The sequence below is a fragment of the Amborella trichopoda genome, chromosome 5 (genome assembly GCF_054954075.1).
Source record: "Amborella trichopoda isolate Santa Cruz 75 chromosome 5, AtrichopodaSantaCruz75HAP2 v2.0, whole genome shotgun sequence".
In the NCBI taxonomy this organism is placed as follows: domain Eukaryota; kingdom Viridiplantae; phylum Streptophyta; class Magnoliopsida; order Amborellales; family Amborellaceae; genus Amborella; species Amborella trichopoda.
In genome coordinates, this window is record NC_142340.1 from 7113698 (window position 1) to 7130872 (window position 17175).

Sequence of the window (17175 nt, forward strand, 5' to 3'; positions counted from 1 at the left end):
TTTTCAAATCTGTTTGACAATGTATTTTTTATATTTTTTCTCGACATAACCCAAAAGTAGCAATATATTTATCAAGTTGCATCTAAATGCTATCCAAACACTAATAATCCGTATGCATAAATAAATTACGTCAGTAATATATTTCAAATACACTATATTTACAGTTATGCAAACCGACCCTTAGGATAGAATAGATTTAGAAGATTTAGGATAACGTCGACATGGGGTATGAAGTGGGGAAAGAATCTCACTTTCCCCTGCATGGTGTATTGAGCGTGTTTGATAGTAAAAATAAGAACCGCTCCACTTTTCCCCCATTTGCACCCCTCTTAACTTTTTCCCTCGCCGTGCTTACTTGAGGTTCCCTCAGTCTTGAGCTTCCCATATCCGTCGCTCTTCGAGCCTCCTTCGAGGAAGAGAAATCCCATGAAAACCCTAGGTCGAAGAAGAAAAAGACGCCTGCAGCAACTCTCGCTCCATTGCCATTATCACAGAGCTTGAAGAGATTGAAGCCACAAATCAGTGAGAGCTTGCAGAGATTGAATCCACGAATCAGTGAGAGCTTGAAGAGATTGAAGTCACGAATCAGTGAGTTGTAATTTTTTTATTGTTTATTATGATGATAAACCTGAAGCAGTAAGTTAAAATTTTTTTCGGCTATTTATTTTTTCTGATAAACTCCAAATCAGAGTTTAATTCGCTGATAATCCCCAAATCAGTCTGTTAATTTTTTTTGGCGTTAATAAACCTTGTTATTTTGGCTTTAATAAACCTTGTTATTAGTGCTGATAAACCCTAACCCCAAATTAGTGAGTTTTTTTTGTTTTGTTTTTATTGCTATTTTTAACTGATAAATATGAAATACTGTACTTCACAGAGAAGCCCAAATAAGTGAGTTTTTTATTTTTTATTTTTTTCTTTTTTCTACAATTTTATATATTATTGATAAAATTAGGGCTTTAGGAAATTAGGGTTTTCTGGTGTGTTTGGTGGATTATCGGTCTCTTAGCTCTTTCTGGAATGGAGATGGTCCTTTTGATTCCATCTGATTCTTATCATATATTTCTTATTGGTTTTATTGTTTTGATGTTTGTTTGTGTTTGATCAGGGGTCTGCGTTGATCTGGTTTTATTGGAGTCATTTTTATAGTAGATTGGGATTATATTTATTTATTGATACATATTAAAAAATAAATAAATTATTTATTGGTTATTTTCAATCTGATGCTTGCATATATTTCAACTAGATGGAATTATTAATTTATTAGCCTTTTTTTCTTATTTTGTTATTTAATCCACAGATTTTCAATAGTTTAAGGCATGTTCTTCACTTGGAACTGGTCCCCAAGTTGATGTTATGGTCTATTACTGTACATTATCTCATGATTTAGGTTTCTATATGTATTTTCTGTGCATTTTTATGGCATGTTAAGAGTTGCGTTATTATTTTAATTTATGTTTTTGTTCTGTTTGAAATTAGGATGTTTGTGTGCATTGTCTCTAATATTATGCTGCTGGATCTTATAGAAAATTGTTCTTCCTTGGCACTGTCCATTGTGTAATGCATTTGATCACAATTTCTTTCTTGAAAGCAGAAAATTTATTTCCTTCTCTTTAATCTGTTTGAGTGGTTCTGATAAGAATGCTTTTCTCTTATCTTTTATAAGTCTGCCATGGATTTATTCAGAGCTTTGAATCTCTTTACTCTCTTTTTTTGCTTACGGTAAGCATTACTCTTTATATCTATTCTGGTAAAGCAATCATACACTGATTACTCTGGCTTATTTTTTTTTCTTATTCTGACTCTGATGGTTTCATCTGGTTGAGATTTTGATTTTATTATTTCTTTTGTCTTTGTTTGGTTCAGCATCTAATAAAGAATAGATGTTTGGTTATTATTTATCTTCTTTTGAAGTAATAGCAGTAGTAGATCAGTGTTCATTTGAATCACTATATGATGATCTGGGTTTTTTTTTTTTTTTCTTGGGGAAAGGGCAGTTTCTTGTGTGTCTTCTTCCATTGATTAGTGTTCTATTGTTTTTAATGTTCCTCTGATTAATTTTATATAGTTCCTTATTTTTAGCAGGGGATTGTTTATTGGCCATTGTTTTGTTGCCTTGGGGTCAAAATGAAGTGATTCTTGTGGACTAGGATTTGATTTTCAATGCATTCTTAGGAATTGTATGTCAATAGACCTGGCTTTTTTTTTAGTTAGTATTATTATTTAAAAAATAGACCTGGATTTTTCTCAATTTGGTAATATGTTGGATGAATGGAAGAAACTTTATTCAATTACAAAATATTTTAAAAAAAACTACATTTTGCCTATCATATTAGTGAAATATATAATAAACAATACTATAGGCAGTTTCCAGTTTTCCCATTGCCAAATAGGGCAGTTTCCAGTTTTCCCATTGCCAAACAGGTGAAATTACTTGCAGCACAATTTATCAAACAGGGTTTCCAGCTTTCACCGTACCAATTGTCACTTGCATCCCAAAATCTAGGAAAGTCCGCAGTAGGGGTAATTCCTAGGGACACTGTAATGAAAGTTATCAAATGCTAGCTTAGTGTAACATCCACCTTCGAGATCCCTGGACCCTCTTTGGTGATTGACAACCAATGCTTAACATTATCAAGATCTCTATCATAGGGTAAAACATCCCCATTAAAAGTTCTCCTATTATACTCTTTCCAAACTTCCCACATAATTACTCCTTTAACTATCTTCCATATCACATTGCTTACCTTTAGTAGATTTGGAAACGCCAATTGGGTTACAATCCCCAAGACAGATTGGGGAATAGCCACCCTCACCTCTAAAAACGAAAAAAACATGCACCACATCTTAAAACAAAACGGCAATGCATAAACAAGTTAGCCCCAGATTCTCCATCCTCCTTACACATAAGACAAACATTTGATATAAATTTACTCCTTTTAATCAACATATCTATAGTTAGAATTTTATCTTGAGCTGCTAACCACAAAAAGGCCTAAACTTTGTCAGTGATTGGCCATTTCCAAATTTGGGCAACTTGTGGTGACGACCTGTGGTAACGATCATGGAAAAACAACCTATATATTTATGTGATGGAAAATTTCCCATCACTTTCAATGTCCCATACTATTTCATCTTCCAAACTTTGCGAGATATATACGTGATCCAATTCCTTCAATAATGTACTCAACCGAGAGTATAAAATAATCATCTTGATACTTCTAAACTGAAACATTCATCAATCCCCTTGTTGCTGCTCATATCTGCTAATCCCTTGCTCTTCGTTGCTCATATTTGCTCGCTGTTGCTCCTCAATATTTGCTTGCTGCTTGTTTTCTTTCCTCATCTCCTTAGATCTGCTCACCATTGTATCTCAGATCGTTTTTGTTGTTGCTCAAACCTTAGTTCCTGTTCAAGTCCCACATCGTGTTGTTTGAACCCTAGCTCACCACCTGTCAAGCCCTTGTTCATTGATGCTATGTCTGCTTCCTCAACCCTGGCCTTGAGTTGATTGCAAAAGGGATGTCTTCATGAGAAGCTTGGGTTGGGAAAGAGAGGTCATTGTAGAGAATGTCTTTGTAAGTTGCTTTGTGTGGAGTAGTTGGGTTTCATGGGCAGGTGGTGGTGTAGGAGTAGGACCCTTCGAGAATAGGGTCAATATGTGTTTGTAAGTGATGGTTGATCATACCTCGAAGAAGGGAGTACATGATTGTATTCCTCTATTTCTTCCTTTCTATCCTTTTATTGTACTCATTGGAGCTTTGCTCCTTTATCTAATGACAATAATTGTTAACATTTATGAGGAAAAAAAGAAAAAACAAACGGGTAAAGGAAAAAACCAACCTTGTTCAAAAAGATTAATCCCTTCAAACTGGGCATAATCTATTATGGGTGGGGGGTATACAATCATTCGCTCCAATTTACAAACAAGCCATCCATATATGTGCTATAAGAAGTTTCATACAATATTGGGTTTTTAGCTTGTGCATAATTACACCATTATGAATGTTAGAAGCTCCGTTACATTTTATAGTCGTAGTGGGTGTGATTCAAAAACTGCCTGTTATATATTAGATAATTGGTGTCATCTAACGAATGGATGTAACAATTGTTAATTTTTTAATCTAGTTGTCACACATTATATTTTTATGATTTTTTAAAATATTTTATGAACCGATTCTCACATTGGCTAAGCCTGATGCTTAAACTAGATTTAGTTATGAACTAATACGGATTAGGTTTCCAAACACCAAATGGTGAAGACATGGATGAAGAGTATGTTGTGTCCGATGCTATTATTTAAAAAAAAAAAAAAAAAAACTGTTGTAATAAATATCTCAACCATGAAATTAATTGATGGACGGTAGTGGAAGTGTGGGGTATATTTCATGGTTTCTCACTCTAACTCTCTCCATCACCGTCCATCAATTGATTGGATGATGATAGCAACATGACCATAGCTTTTCCAAGTTCGGATATTTTTATGCTCAAATACTATGCTTCCCTATCCTTGTCACTATTCCCCTCTCTCTTTCTCTCAAAGCCCTAGTTAGGGTATTAACCCCTAAAAAAAAAACCCTAGTTAGGGTTTTTCAAAATCGCTTCAATACCATCATCAGAGCTGCAGATTTCTCTTCAATAGCAACATCAAAACCTTAGATAGTGCTTTTGAAGAGGAGAAACCGTACTATAACCAACAAGGTAATTTTTTTCCCCTGTTGTTGTGCGCCTTTTTAATGCTATTTTGCTGCTTTATATGTGAAAGTTAGTGCTTATTTAGGGTTTATTTTTGACCGTTCCTGCTGGTTTAGGGTTTGCTGCTGCTTTAGGGTTAATGCTGTTGTAAGGAATACGGTTTTATGTATGTGATTATTTAATGCTGTGCATATGTGATTATTTATAGAGTTTATAGTTTTATACCTGTGATTATTTGAGATTTATGGTTTTTTTTATGCGAGTTTTGGTTCTATACTGGTTCAATGTCTTTTTAATCAGTCATATGTTATACTAGTTTGTTTCTAGCTGATAAAGAGATGGGGGCCGAGAGAAAGTGAGGAAGAGAGATGTAAGGCCTTCAAAGGCCAAGTGAGAGATGTATTTCTGTGGCCATTAAAGGCCTTATAAGAGCTTGTATTCAAATAGTTGATATGGAACATAAAATCAGTGGGAGTATGGTCCTTTGTGGATTGAGATAGGCAAATGCTGTATGCTGATACTCAGACTTGACTTGACGTGATAGGCTAGTTGAGTTGGAAAACCTTTATTACCTAAGGATTAGCAGGGTCATCCTTGATGAGGTTGGAGTTGCCCAGAATTGTGAGCCAAGGGATTGTGTGACCGTTGTCATCCTTTGATGATGTTGAGTTGCCCAGAATTATGAGCCAAGGGATTGTGTGACCCATGTGTATGATGGTAGGCCTCTAGAGACGAGGGACGAAGCCTCATCACTGAGCCATCACACGACTTGTACTTATGATAGTTGTATCGGGAAAATGAGTAACCATTGAGGGTGAAACATGTACATTTACGAGAGATTACCCTTACGCACCATAGATCTGTGGTTGCATGAGATTTGTTTGAACTTGGGCTCATCTCTAGAGGAGAACCTGTAATCCATATAATGAGATTGTGTCTCCTTGCCTATTGATTAACTTTGGTAGCCCAATAATGAACCCCTACAATGGTCTGTGGTTTATGGGAACTGCTGGGTCAATTTGAAAAAGCAAATGTGGATTATAGTCCACAATAGAAGATGGAGTGCTTCATCGATATTAAAATTTGTAGACCTAGTTGGATCCTATTCCCATCAAAATTATTTGGATTTAATTATTTTGATATTAAATGACTTTTAGATTGATTATTTGAATTTTTATATGTCTTTGGATATTTTATTTTTGTAAAATAGATTATAAATTAAGAGAGATTGAATTTTCATTATTTAAATATTCAGAAAGAAATAACGTTTATTTTCAATATTCTAAAAATCATTTTGTGGGTTTTATAGTTCATTAATTATGTGGGGGCCCACCATGAGCTATGGGGCCACCATAAAAATCACATAGAATTTCTTGGGGCCCACATCAAGCCACCTAAGGTGGCATACCCCACTTAATTGAATCGTAGTAAGTAAGATGTGTTGAAGCCATCAAGGCTATCAATCAAGTTGAAATAATGTATAATGTTTTGAAAATTTGAAGGATTGATTTCAATCAATATATTATGTGTAAGAAAATTATGGAAAATTAAAGTAAGATTGATAATATTTTTTATAGTTCATTAGTTAATGGGATTAGGTTTAGGAAGCTAAAGGATAAAGTTCTAGCACCTTCCTTTGTATCATGATGACCGATCTAAGGATTGGATGGCTAAGATATCTCACCCCACATGTCTCGTATGATTATGATCAATGGTATGGATCTAATCTCTATAAGGATGACTAACCCTTGAGAAAATCTATAAATAGGGGCTCTCTTATCTCATTTTCTTACATCTCTCATCTCTCTCTCTACTCTCACCTAGGGTGGCATGCCACCCTCTTAGTCTTCTCTCTTCTCTCTCTTATCTCTCCTTTAGAATTGAGCGATAGTAAGAGGGGACACGCCTCAAGCTATGTGGAAGAGGGGCCATGCCCCATACACTAAGGTATTGAGGCATAAGTTAACTAAGTCATGTTCCATTGCTCTCATATTATTAAGGGTTGTAGCCTAGGTTTTCTCATGCTTTAAAGATTTGAGATGGACCATTGATCCCATGCGCCATTGGAGGAGGGGACCCAATGTGGGGTGAACTAAGTCCAATTGAGGTAATTTTCCAGCATCTTGCTTTGTGCTTTGCAGTCTCATAGTTTCTTGTGTTTTTCTTATTTCTATAAGTATTATGTTTTTTTTGTTTATTGGATAAAAGATATTGTGACTAGTGGCAGCAAGTGAGAACCTCTTTTGGTTGTTTATTTGTTTATTTTGAATAAATTTTATTGTATTTGGACCCTTGTAAATGCTATAGTCGGTGAGAAAAAGAAAAATAAAAAATTATACACACTGTGCTAGATCACCTTGTCCAGCTTTAATATTTTTTTACTTTTCACTGACTAAAACACTTGCAATGGTCAAAATACAATTAAATTAACTCAAATGAATCAAATAAACAACCAAAAGAGGTTATCACTTGCTGCCACTAATTACTTCTTTTGTTCAACAAACAATATACATAATGTTTATAGGAATAAGAAGGCACAAGAAAATAATAATACTGCAAAGTACAAAGCAAAATGCCGGAAGATTACCTTAACCAGACTTAGTATACCTCACACCGGGTCTCCTCCTCTAATGGCGCACGAGATCAATGAATCTATATCAGATCTACGAAGTATAGGAAAGCCTTAGTTATTACTTTTATCTATATGAGAGCTATGAAACTTTGGATCACAAACTAGGCCTCAATGCCTTAGGCTATGCAGTGTGCCCTCCTCTTAGATCTAGGTGGGGCGTGCCCTCGCTTTCTTTCTAAATATTATGGGAGAGATGAGAGAGAGAGGTGAGAGGGTGGCGTGCCACCCTTAAGGGAGAGAGAGATGAGAGGTGTGAGAGATGTAGAGATTTGGTACCTTATTTATAGAGTTTTCCAGGGGTTAAGGTTACTTAGGGGTAGCAATCTTTATGGAGATTAGATTATGATCATTGACCATAGGAGACCTGTGAGGGATTTGAGTCATCCAATCCTTAGATCAAGCATCATGATTCAAAGGAAGGTGCTAGAACCTTTATCTTCTGCTTCCTAAACCTAATCCCATCAAATAATGAAATATGAAAAATAATATCATACTTACTTTTGTTTTTCATAACCTTCTTGCACATAATATATGATTGAATTCAATCTTCTATAATTTCAAAACATTCTATATTAATTCAACTTGATTGATAGCCTTGGTGGCTTCCACATAATTTCGCAAGTAATATTCAATTAAGTGGGGCGTACCACCCTAGGTGGCCTCATGTGTGCCCCACAAAATTTTCGCATGTGGTTTTTATGGTAGGTCTCATAGCTCATGGTGAGCCCCCATATATTTAATGATTTATAAAATTCTAAAATTTATTTTTAGAATATGAAAAATAAACATTATTTCTCTATGAATATTTACATACTAAAATTCAATATTCTTAATTTCATTTTTTGAAGATAAAATATCTAGAGACTTCTACAAATTCAAATAACCAATCTAAATATAATTTAACATCAGAATAATTTATTCAAAATAATTTTGATGGGATTCGGATCCAACTTGGTCTAGGAATTATAAAATTGCTGAAGAACTAGTTTTCTCTCTCAAAAATAGCCTCTAATGGGTTTTAAATTTCAAATGAACCTAAAACCCACAATTTTACTCCTTTAGTATTAAAAAAAATGACCCAAAACTACCCTCAAGGAGCTGCATTTCCAGCCCTGGGTGGGACGCAGGCCTTGAGCGGCCGCTTAGGCAGGTTCAAGCAGGCGCCCAAGGATATCCGCCTAGGCGGTCGCCCAGGTGTTGGGCAGTCCGCTTTTTGAAACTATGAAGGTATTTGAGACTATACTTATACTTGGGGGAAGTATGAGAGCCTTGGGTCACTAGCAGGCAGCAGTGGACAAGGCCCCAGCAAGGTGCACAGGCACTTGCAGAGGGCTAATCGTGGGATGGATGGGCCCTTGTGAGCTGGCAGGCGCCAAGTTTGAATTCGAACCCACCAGGGTGGGAGACGAGGTGTAACGGCCCAACTGGGGGCTGGATGACCAGACTGACGTGGTGGAACGGCTCATCTAGGGGCTGGACGACCAGGCCGACGCGGTGTAACGGGCAGCTGGGGCTGGACGACAGGGTCGTGGTGGAATATGGGTTGATGTTATGTTGCATGGCAGAGTGCTGGTGTAGGTGTGGCTGAGGTTGACAGCCTCTAGATGTAACTGCTCGGAATGTGGGTAGCTTGACAGGTCCACGATCAGGTCCAAAGGCATGCCTGGCCACCACGTGTATTTGATTTCAAATATTGTAACGGTTGGCTATATAAGCCCCTGGCCCTGACCCTTGAGGGGGCATCTGTTGCAATATACACAATCTAGTGTAAAGATTAATAAAACAGGCTGAGGCGCGTAGACCATTTTCAAGTGTCTGCTTGGTCTGTGACTGTGAAAAGTCTCTAGGTCAGTGCGTAAGTGTGAAGGCTGAACTTGACCCTTAGTGTCCAGGCTGAGAGCCAAGGCTGCATGGCGTCAGCGAAGGGTTAGACCCCGTGACAATTGGTATCATAGCGAAGGTTCACAGACGGCTCAAGCAATGGCTTCAAACATGGGCAATCGTGTTAGCCTAGTCGAGGAGCAACTAGCCGACTTCGATGCCCGATTGGCTATCTCAGATGAGAGAGCCGAGGCCCTTAGTACCTGACTCGATGCGTTGTTGGTGGCACAGGAGGAGCACGCTGGCCATTGAGGAACCCAGTTGGGGGACTTGTAGGCAGATGTTGCGTCCTTAACGGATGTCTTCAAAGACGACCTCAAGACCTTGAATGAGGAGCTTAGCCTAGTCAAAAGGGCCTTAAGCAACTCTTTAGGGATGCTTGAGTCGACCCGAGTCAAGGTGCCTGAGCCCAATCCTTTCGGCAGCGCCAGGGTTGCAAAGGAGCTAAATAACTTTACCTTGGACATGGAGCAGTACTTCACTGTTGCTCATGCCCGTGAGAGAGATCGTGTGACCGTGACTTCCATGTAAATCACCGGAGAAGCCAAGCTTTGGTGGAGGACTGCATGACAGATGAGTCAAGACCTCCCATTGTTGGGTGGGAGGACCACTAGCGCGAACTCAAGGAGCAGTTCCTGCCTGGAAATGCTGCTTGGACCACTAGGGAGGCCTTGCGCATACTCAAGCACACTGCCACAGTGCACGAGTATGTCAAGCAGTTTTCGAGTCTGATGCTTAACATAAAGATTATGTCTGAGGAGGACAAACTTCTCAACTTCATGGCTGGGCTGCAGCCATGGGCCCAGGCTGAGTTGAGGAGGCAGGGGGTCAAGGACCTGCCTGCAGCTGTTACTGCTGCTGAGTCCCTTGTGGACTTCAAGCTCAATGCTTTGTCAAAGGGTTCGCGACAAGCTAAGGGCAAAGGAAAGGGAAAGAGGGCAATGGCGACCCGAAACAGCAAGGTGGCGGGCCAACAGGTGGATGACCCGCAGTAGTCTTCTGGCAAAGCTGGTTTGTTGTATTTTCAACTTATTTGATTGCATTGACAGCCCTAATGGACCATTAACGGATCTGGTATTTGTATCTTTTCCCCTTGCCTACTTTTGGCAACTGTGTAGCTTTTTGAAATTAATGGTGCTGGCATTTGCCTTTAACTATGGAACTCATGGAAATCAATTGGTTCTCATAGTAGTAGCAGGCATGCTTGTGAGTACGGTGACCACTTTTTGTGAGTACTTGTCATGTATGTGGCATTGTGACCATGTAACTTACTGAAATCATTGGGCTCTCAGTAGAAGTAGGCATGCTTATGAGTAAGTGGCCAGTCTTTGTGAGCATCTCCTAAAGATATTTATTTCTTACAAGATACATTTTCTGGTGGGCAAATTCTGTTTGGATATTACTTATATGCAACCTGGAAGATACATTTCCACTGTTTGGCCTGCCTGGAATATTCATTTCTTAGATTTTCATTCCATTCTTTGAGCATTTTTACTTGTTGTTATCCTTCAAGTTTTTAGGGTAATTGCTTCTACTTTTTAATTAAAACATTTTATGCATTTCCTTTTGGTGGATTGCCCTAACAAAATCCCCTTCCCTCTCTGTCTCATCCCTCTTTCCCTCAAGTGTTTCTCTAGTTAGACATATGATGTCTTAACTTAACCTTGCTCTAACTATATTTCTCCCACCTATTGTGTTTGCCAGAACATGGAAACTACCAGGGAGATCTTGAAAATGATGAAAACCAGGCAGAAGAGAAAGTGTTGATTCTTGGACAAGATGGAAGCCAAGTAAGAGATAGTGGGAAGGATAGTTTTGGGCTTTGGGTAAGAAGATGCAAATGAGTGATTGCATCGTTCTTTGCAGTAATCATGGCTCATTCATCTCTTTTGCATTCAGGCATGAGGTCTGCTAAATCTCAGAGACTTATAGTAGGACTTGGAGTTCTCCTTAGAACAAGGACATGGGATTTCCCAGAGAGCGAAAGAGTTTCTCACTCTTCCGCAGCACGCCACTTTTCTGGTGCAGCAAGCCATAGCTTGTCAATATGGAGGCGAAGGAGGAGTATGGGGAAAGAAGGGCTTTTGGTTGTTCAGGAATTGAAGCGCTTGAAGTCTGATGAAGTTCGGCTACGCTCTTTCTTTAAAAGCCATGTCTCTCGACTTCTCAAATCTGACCTCCTTGCTGTGCTTGAAGAGTTTCAGCGCCAGGACCAGGTTTTCCTCTGTATGAAGGTAATCCGTTTCTCCTTTTTTCTCTTATCCATCTCTCTTCTCTCTCTCTCTCTCCATCTTTGAATTTGCGAATGGTACATTTCAGTAAATGATTAATTGCCTAAATAAATGGAAGAAAATTTTAAGAAAGGAAATAAATATAGTATCGGTGCACCTAGATTTTCTGAATCTTTATTTCCTAAGTAATCTTTTTGCCAGTGGAAGTATTAAATTACAAGCTTGTGTAAGTTCTATAGTAAGCGTTACAGAAGATGTTAAGGATTTCTCTGACAGCCATGGCCTTTCTGAATGTTGTCTTTTTATAATAATGATAATATTATCGAATGTCTCAAAATTACTAGAGATTATTTGCCTAATGTTAAGATAATTTTAGTAGAAATTTCATGTTTATGCATGCTGTATGTTTGTGTATATGGTATATTAGTTTAGTTATTTTGGCCTCATGGAATATTATGTTTGATCTTGGTGCTAATTATTTTTCTTTCCCCAAAATTAATTTCCTATTTTTGCACAAACTTCCAGAGAGTTCATTACTTCTCTGTTGAATGTGAGCTTTTTGTATATGAGGTTTGACCCCTCAGTTTGGTGTTTGGCTTCGAAAAGCATGAAAAGTCAGAAATTATCGCGGAAAATTTAGAGACTTGCAATTTATGAGAAGATAAATAAGTTGTTCATAGGGGCATTACATGGATTAGACAAGTAATAAGGTTGCTTGGTCCGAGAAAACTTGTAGAAAGAGGTCCATTTAGGACATTCAGCTTATGCTTTTTTATGGAAGATTGAATCAGTCACTAGAAGTTTGGTTGATGATTAGGAGTTCTTTATCACCTTCAGCCATTTATTGAAGCTTAGTGTTTGGTAAATTCCGTAGTTTGTTGATCCTGACAAAGACTTTGGTTTTGTCCAGAGGTATAATCTACAAGAATATTTTTCTAATGCTATTGGTTCTATGGTGGTCCTCTTAAGTCTAGATTGGTGGGCTGTCATGAGTCGGAATATTTCTGGGTACTTGATCGACTTATCATTGTGGATATCTTGAAGTATTGCTGCCAGGGAAATCTCACATATCCATATAGAACCCACCAACCTGGCAGATGGCCTAGTAAATTGAGGTGCTTAATTGGGTATTGTCTGAAGAGTGGAAGAGGTTCTTTCTTTCTGAGATGTTACGTATATGATCCATTTTTAGTCTGAGCTTGATCATTACAAATAAATTTTTATGTAAAAGCAGTCTTGTTCGCTAGTGTTGTCTCATTGCTGGAAACCCCGAAAGCTTTTAATGAGATTGATGTGATTTCAAGAAAATCTGAGGAAGTAACCCATGTAATTTGTAGCTACAGTTGGAAATTCTCATAGGCCTCGGGGCTTATTGTTACCTATAAATTGTAGCATAGCTTTTAGTCAATCTCTGTTCATATTTATGTGTTTCTTCACTGTTAAACAGGTTATAGAAAGGTATGAATGAAATGTAGGGGTTTTCGGAGGTCCTCTAGGAATTTTGAGGGATACTTTCTTTTTAAAATTAGTTCTACTGGGGGTGAGTTTATGGTTTAGTGATAGATACATAGTTGTTGCATTGTGAGGCTCCTGTTGTGATGGTGGATTGTTTGTATCTATCTTTCTAAATAGGGACATTGACAAAAAATACACGAGCGATCAATTATTTAAATAGGTATTAAATAGATTCCATATTTTTTGATGACTTGTTTTATTTCTACGATGTAACTAGAATTTTGGTATTTATCTAATATAGAAGTGTTGACAATGGTTGCCGAGGGAGTGCAACTAGTATTCCGTTATCGATGGTCGTTCGAGTTGAACTCAAAGTGACTAACATCTTTTATACAAAGGGGAAAATTGAAGGTTACCAAATACTATGGAAATAGTTCCTTGGGCCAACTGAAAACTCCTTTTGGGAACATGATATCGTGTGATCCAACGAAGTTAACTATTATGTATCACAACACGAGTCTATCTAGTGGCCTTAAATTGATTGAAATAAGTGATGATGTAGATATATCTTATATGTTTAATCAGGTAATTAACAGATCCCATATTTTTTGATGACTTCTTTCATTTCTACTCTGCAACTAGAATTTTGATAGTCATCTAATACAGAAGCTTCGACAATGGTTATCGAGAAAGTGCTGCTGGTATTTTATTGTGGAGGGTCTTTCGAGACGAACTCAAATTATGGACTTCTTCTATACAAAGGAGGAAATTGAAGGTTACCAAGTGCTATGGAAATAGTTCCTTGGGCCAACTAAGACCTCATTATCAGATGCCAAACATCCGATGTTTAGCGCGAAAGAGGTTTTTTTGAATCATGTTTAGTGCGAAATTAGATGCCGAACATCTGAAAAATCTATTTCAGATTTTCAATATCCGAAAAGGTCATTTTTCAGATATTGAGATGACAAAAATTGTAGAACCTGCTAATTTGCATGAATGACAAATTCAGATACTCAATATCCAAAAAGGGTAATTTCATCATTTTTTTTAAACAAATAGTAATAAAGGATTAAAATGGGTATAGAGGTAGCAATGGAAACTATGCGGTAAAATTGTAATAACAGTACAAAAAAAGGGTTTATGTGTATTTTTCTAAAAAAATAAAAAAAGGGCGGCATAGTAAATCCTGTGGAATGAACTTCTGGACAGTATTCCAACAGTTAGCACCTGTATTCAATGCCCTACATAATATTGTTCTTCCAAATTTTACTTGCATTCTTGGAGCTTTGAAGTCTACACCTTATAAGGTTCTAAAATTTTGGAAAAAATAACTGAAATACCATAATAGATTGAATTGATGAAATCTGTTTTTTTTTTGTTTAATTTAAGTAGTAGGAGCATGTTTCCACAAGATCCCTCCCAGATATCTAAGATTTTTCTTGCATTTTTTGGCATCTTAGCTTTTTCTTTGCCAAGTTCCATCACAATTTCTATTCAGCCATGTGATTTGATCAGCTTTTTCATCAGAAATTGTGCATAATCTTTTATTTTGTTTGAGGTATATACAACTGATCACATGGAGAAATATGTTATTTTCAGCCTTGTCACAGCTACAAATCTGTCATCTGTTACCAGTGTCAATAGGGGAAAAAGAAGGGGATCTGTTTTGACCTCCATTATTAGACTTCCATTGGGCACTATTATCTTTCTTCAGGCTAGGAGTGGGTTTGAAAGTGTTACCTGTTGTATTGAGTGAAGACAATTGCAAGAGGTTGGGCAACCCACAGGCAGGGTGGTCAATTATAAAAACCCCCTATAGGGCTCAAAAAACGCTTAGATTAGCAGCTCTTTAGCTTATAATATGCAAATTTAGTTGGCTTCAAGTTCGTTCCTTTTCTATCAACTGAAACACTGGCTCCCAAACTAATTCTGCCATCTCTCCTGGACTATACTTAAGAGATAGCATCTTTATTTATACAGACATTTCTCTGAGTTATATAATAGCCTATAAATTTCTTTTTACTTTTATTTTTTGTAGCTCAGCAATTACAAAGAAAATTTTATCTGCAACTTGTGTAGTCAAATATTTAAAGGGAAATATCATTCAAGGGCTTAAATTATCTTACACTATCATTAAAGGGGTGGGGGAGAACTGTCACCTCCCTTTATGAACTTGTCTTTTTTTTTTATTGTATAATTTTCGAGAAAATACATAGTTTTGATTCTAGAGATTTCAAATAAAAACTCCAATGGGAAGTGAAAATGTTCTGGATTTCAGAATTCGGGATCTTCCTGGAGTTTCATCCGTCTTATCCATGTTGTAAGTGTTTTTGGTGGCATAGCTCTCCATGTAACTCTTTTTGTCTCTCTCTCTCTCTCTCTCTCTATATATATATATATATTATATATACACACACATATACTGTGACACTGAAATGGCAGCCTTGCGTGCAGGTATACCAGGCTATACGTCAGGAGATATGGTACCGCCCAGATATGTTCTTTTACAGGGACATGCTTCTGATGCTTGCAAGGAATAGAAAGGTGGAGGAGGCAGCCCAGGTCCATGAGGACCTGAAGAGAGAGGGAGTCCACTTTGATCAGCATACATATGGTGACATTATCAGATCATTCTTAGATAATAACCTCGAGTTCCAAGCAATGGAATGGTATGAAGAAATGAGACAATCTCCTGACCCTCCTTTATCTCTTCCTTTCCGAGTCATCTTGAAAGGCCTCCTACCTTACCCTGAGCTTAGAGAAAGAGTAAAGGAGGATTTCCTTGAACTATTTCCTGGCATGATTGTTTATGATCCTCCTTTAGACCTCCTTGATCAGAACTGAGTCAGTATTCAGCCAAAGAGAGACTAAAGGAGGGCTTCCTTGAGCTATTTCATGCTATAATAGTGTATGATCCCCCTGAAGACCTCCTTGACCACAACTGAATCAGTATCCACCCAAAGCGAAATTTGTGTCACGGATGACAATTCCATTGGAAGAGTCCGGTGTTTGTTGCATTGTTCAAGGTGTTAGGATTCTTGAGGTGGTCCTCAAGAACAAGTTTTTAGCTTTGGGAAATATGTGCATGGTGTGCAAGGAGGATGAAGAAAGTTGTGATATCTCGTTCTCCATTGCCCCTTGAAAGGGGGCTTATTTGGAATTGAACCCTCCCAGAAGTTCAGTGACAGTGGGAATACCTCAAATCACACTTGTTCCAACATTGGGTATCCCCACTGTTCACGGAAGTTGGAAGGAAGGTACGGAGGGTATGGATGATGGCCTATGGAAAGAGAAAAATAAGAGAATGTTTAGAGTTTTAGAGTCCTAAGTCCTAATCACGACCAATGTGGTTGATTGGTTATCACACTTACGAGATCGGGTATTCCAAGATCAAAAAAATCACTTGTATCGGTTGCATATTGAAGATGAAGTTAATTAGAAGTCAGGCTGAACAAGAAGTCCGATCGGAGTTGCCCAACCATACCTTGGAATTGTTGGGGACAGTCGGTTTTGACGATTGTATTAGCAACCGGCCGGTACCTGCTAGAACCGGCTAGTTCCCACTGTTTTATTATTATTATTATTATTTATTATTTATGTTTTCACTTTTTTTTTTTTCCTTCTTGTTGGTAGATCCTTTCGGCCGGATTTCATATCTGGACTGGTTTCCTAGATGGCCAATTCACCTGACCAATCCACAGGGTTTTAAGCGCTGGCTAAATATATCGAGTAGACGGACTAGCGAACTCCTTAAAGCATAGGGATTCATCTACTTTTTATATTAGGTCACAATTATTTTATTTATTGGATTGAAATCCAATAGATGTTAGTGTGAAATGGATGTGAAATTTATTAGATAGTATTTTACAACATTTGAGAAATTGTGATTAAGATTTTGTCTAAACAATGATACGTCTTCAACCATTCGATTTTAAATCTAATGGTCAATGATGATTGGGAACTCTTTGTATGAAAAGCAAACGATCTCATTTTATACTTTTCTTTTAAAAAAAGGGATTGTATACAATGAAATCATTTATTTTTAGTACAAAAAAGTTACAATTTTTCTTTACCATTGGATGTGATATTTAAGGGATTAAAGTGTGGCACATCATTCGAAAAATTTTATTTTGGAACTTTGTAACAATTTTTTTAGAAGACAATCAAAATTAAAAATATTTCGGTTTTTGAAAAATCGATTTTGTTTTTATTTATTTTGGTTTTTGAAATTCTCTCTACCTTTCTTCTATTGAAGTCTTTTTCTTCGTCAACTTTCTTTGC

The 17175-nt window shown here is 37.4% G+C and overlaps 1 protein-coding gene across 3 annotated transcripts; it reads left to right on the forward strand.

Moving 5' to 3' along the window:
- Positions 1–548: 548 nt before the first annotated feature.
- Positions 549–16775, forward strand: LOC18443560 (Pentatricopeptide repeat (PPR) superfamily protein). Of its 3 annotated transcripts, none has more exons than XM_011628486.3 (4): positions 549–588; positions 10913–11034; positions 11108–11442; positions 15349–16775. In XM_011628486.3, the coding sequence occupies exons 3-4, from the start codon at positions 11110–11112 to the stop codon at positions 15736–15738; spliced, it is 723 nt and encodes a 240-aa protein (XP_011626788.2). In that variant the 5' UTR covers positions 549–588; positions 10913–11034; positions 11108–11109; the 3' UTR covers positions 15739–16775. The 3 variants fall into 3 exon arrangements, with proteins under 3 accessions (XP_011626788.2, XP_006853808.2, XP_020528766.2); XM_006853746.4 differs by having other exon boundaries at positions 10913–10998; XM_020673107.2 differs by having other exon boundaries at positions 10913–11442.
- Positions 16776–17175: the final 400 nt, after the last annotated feature.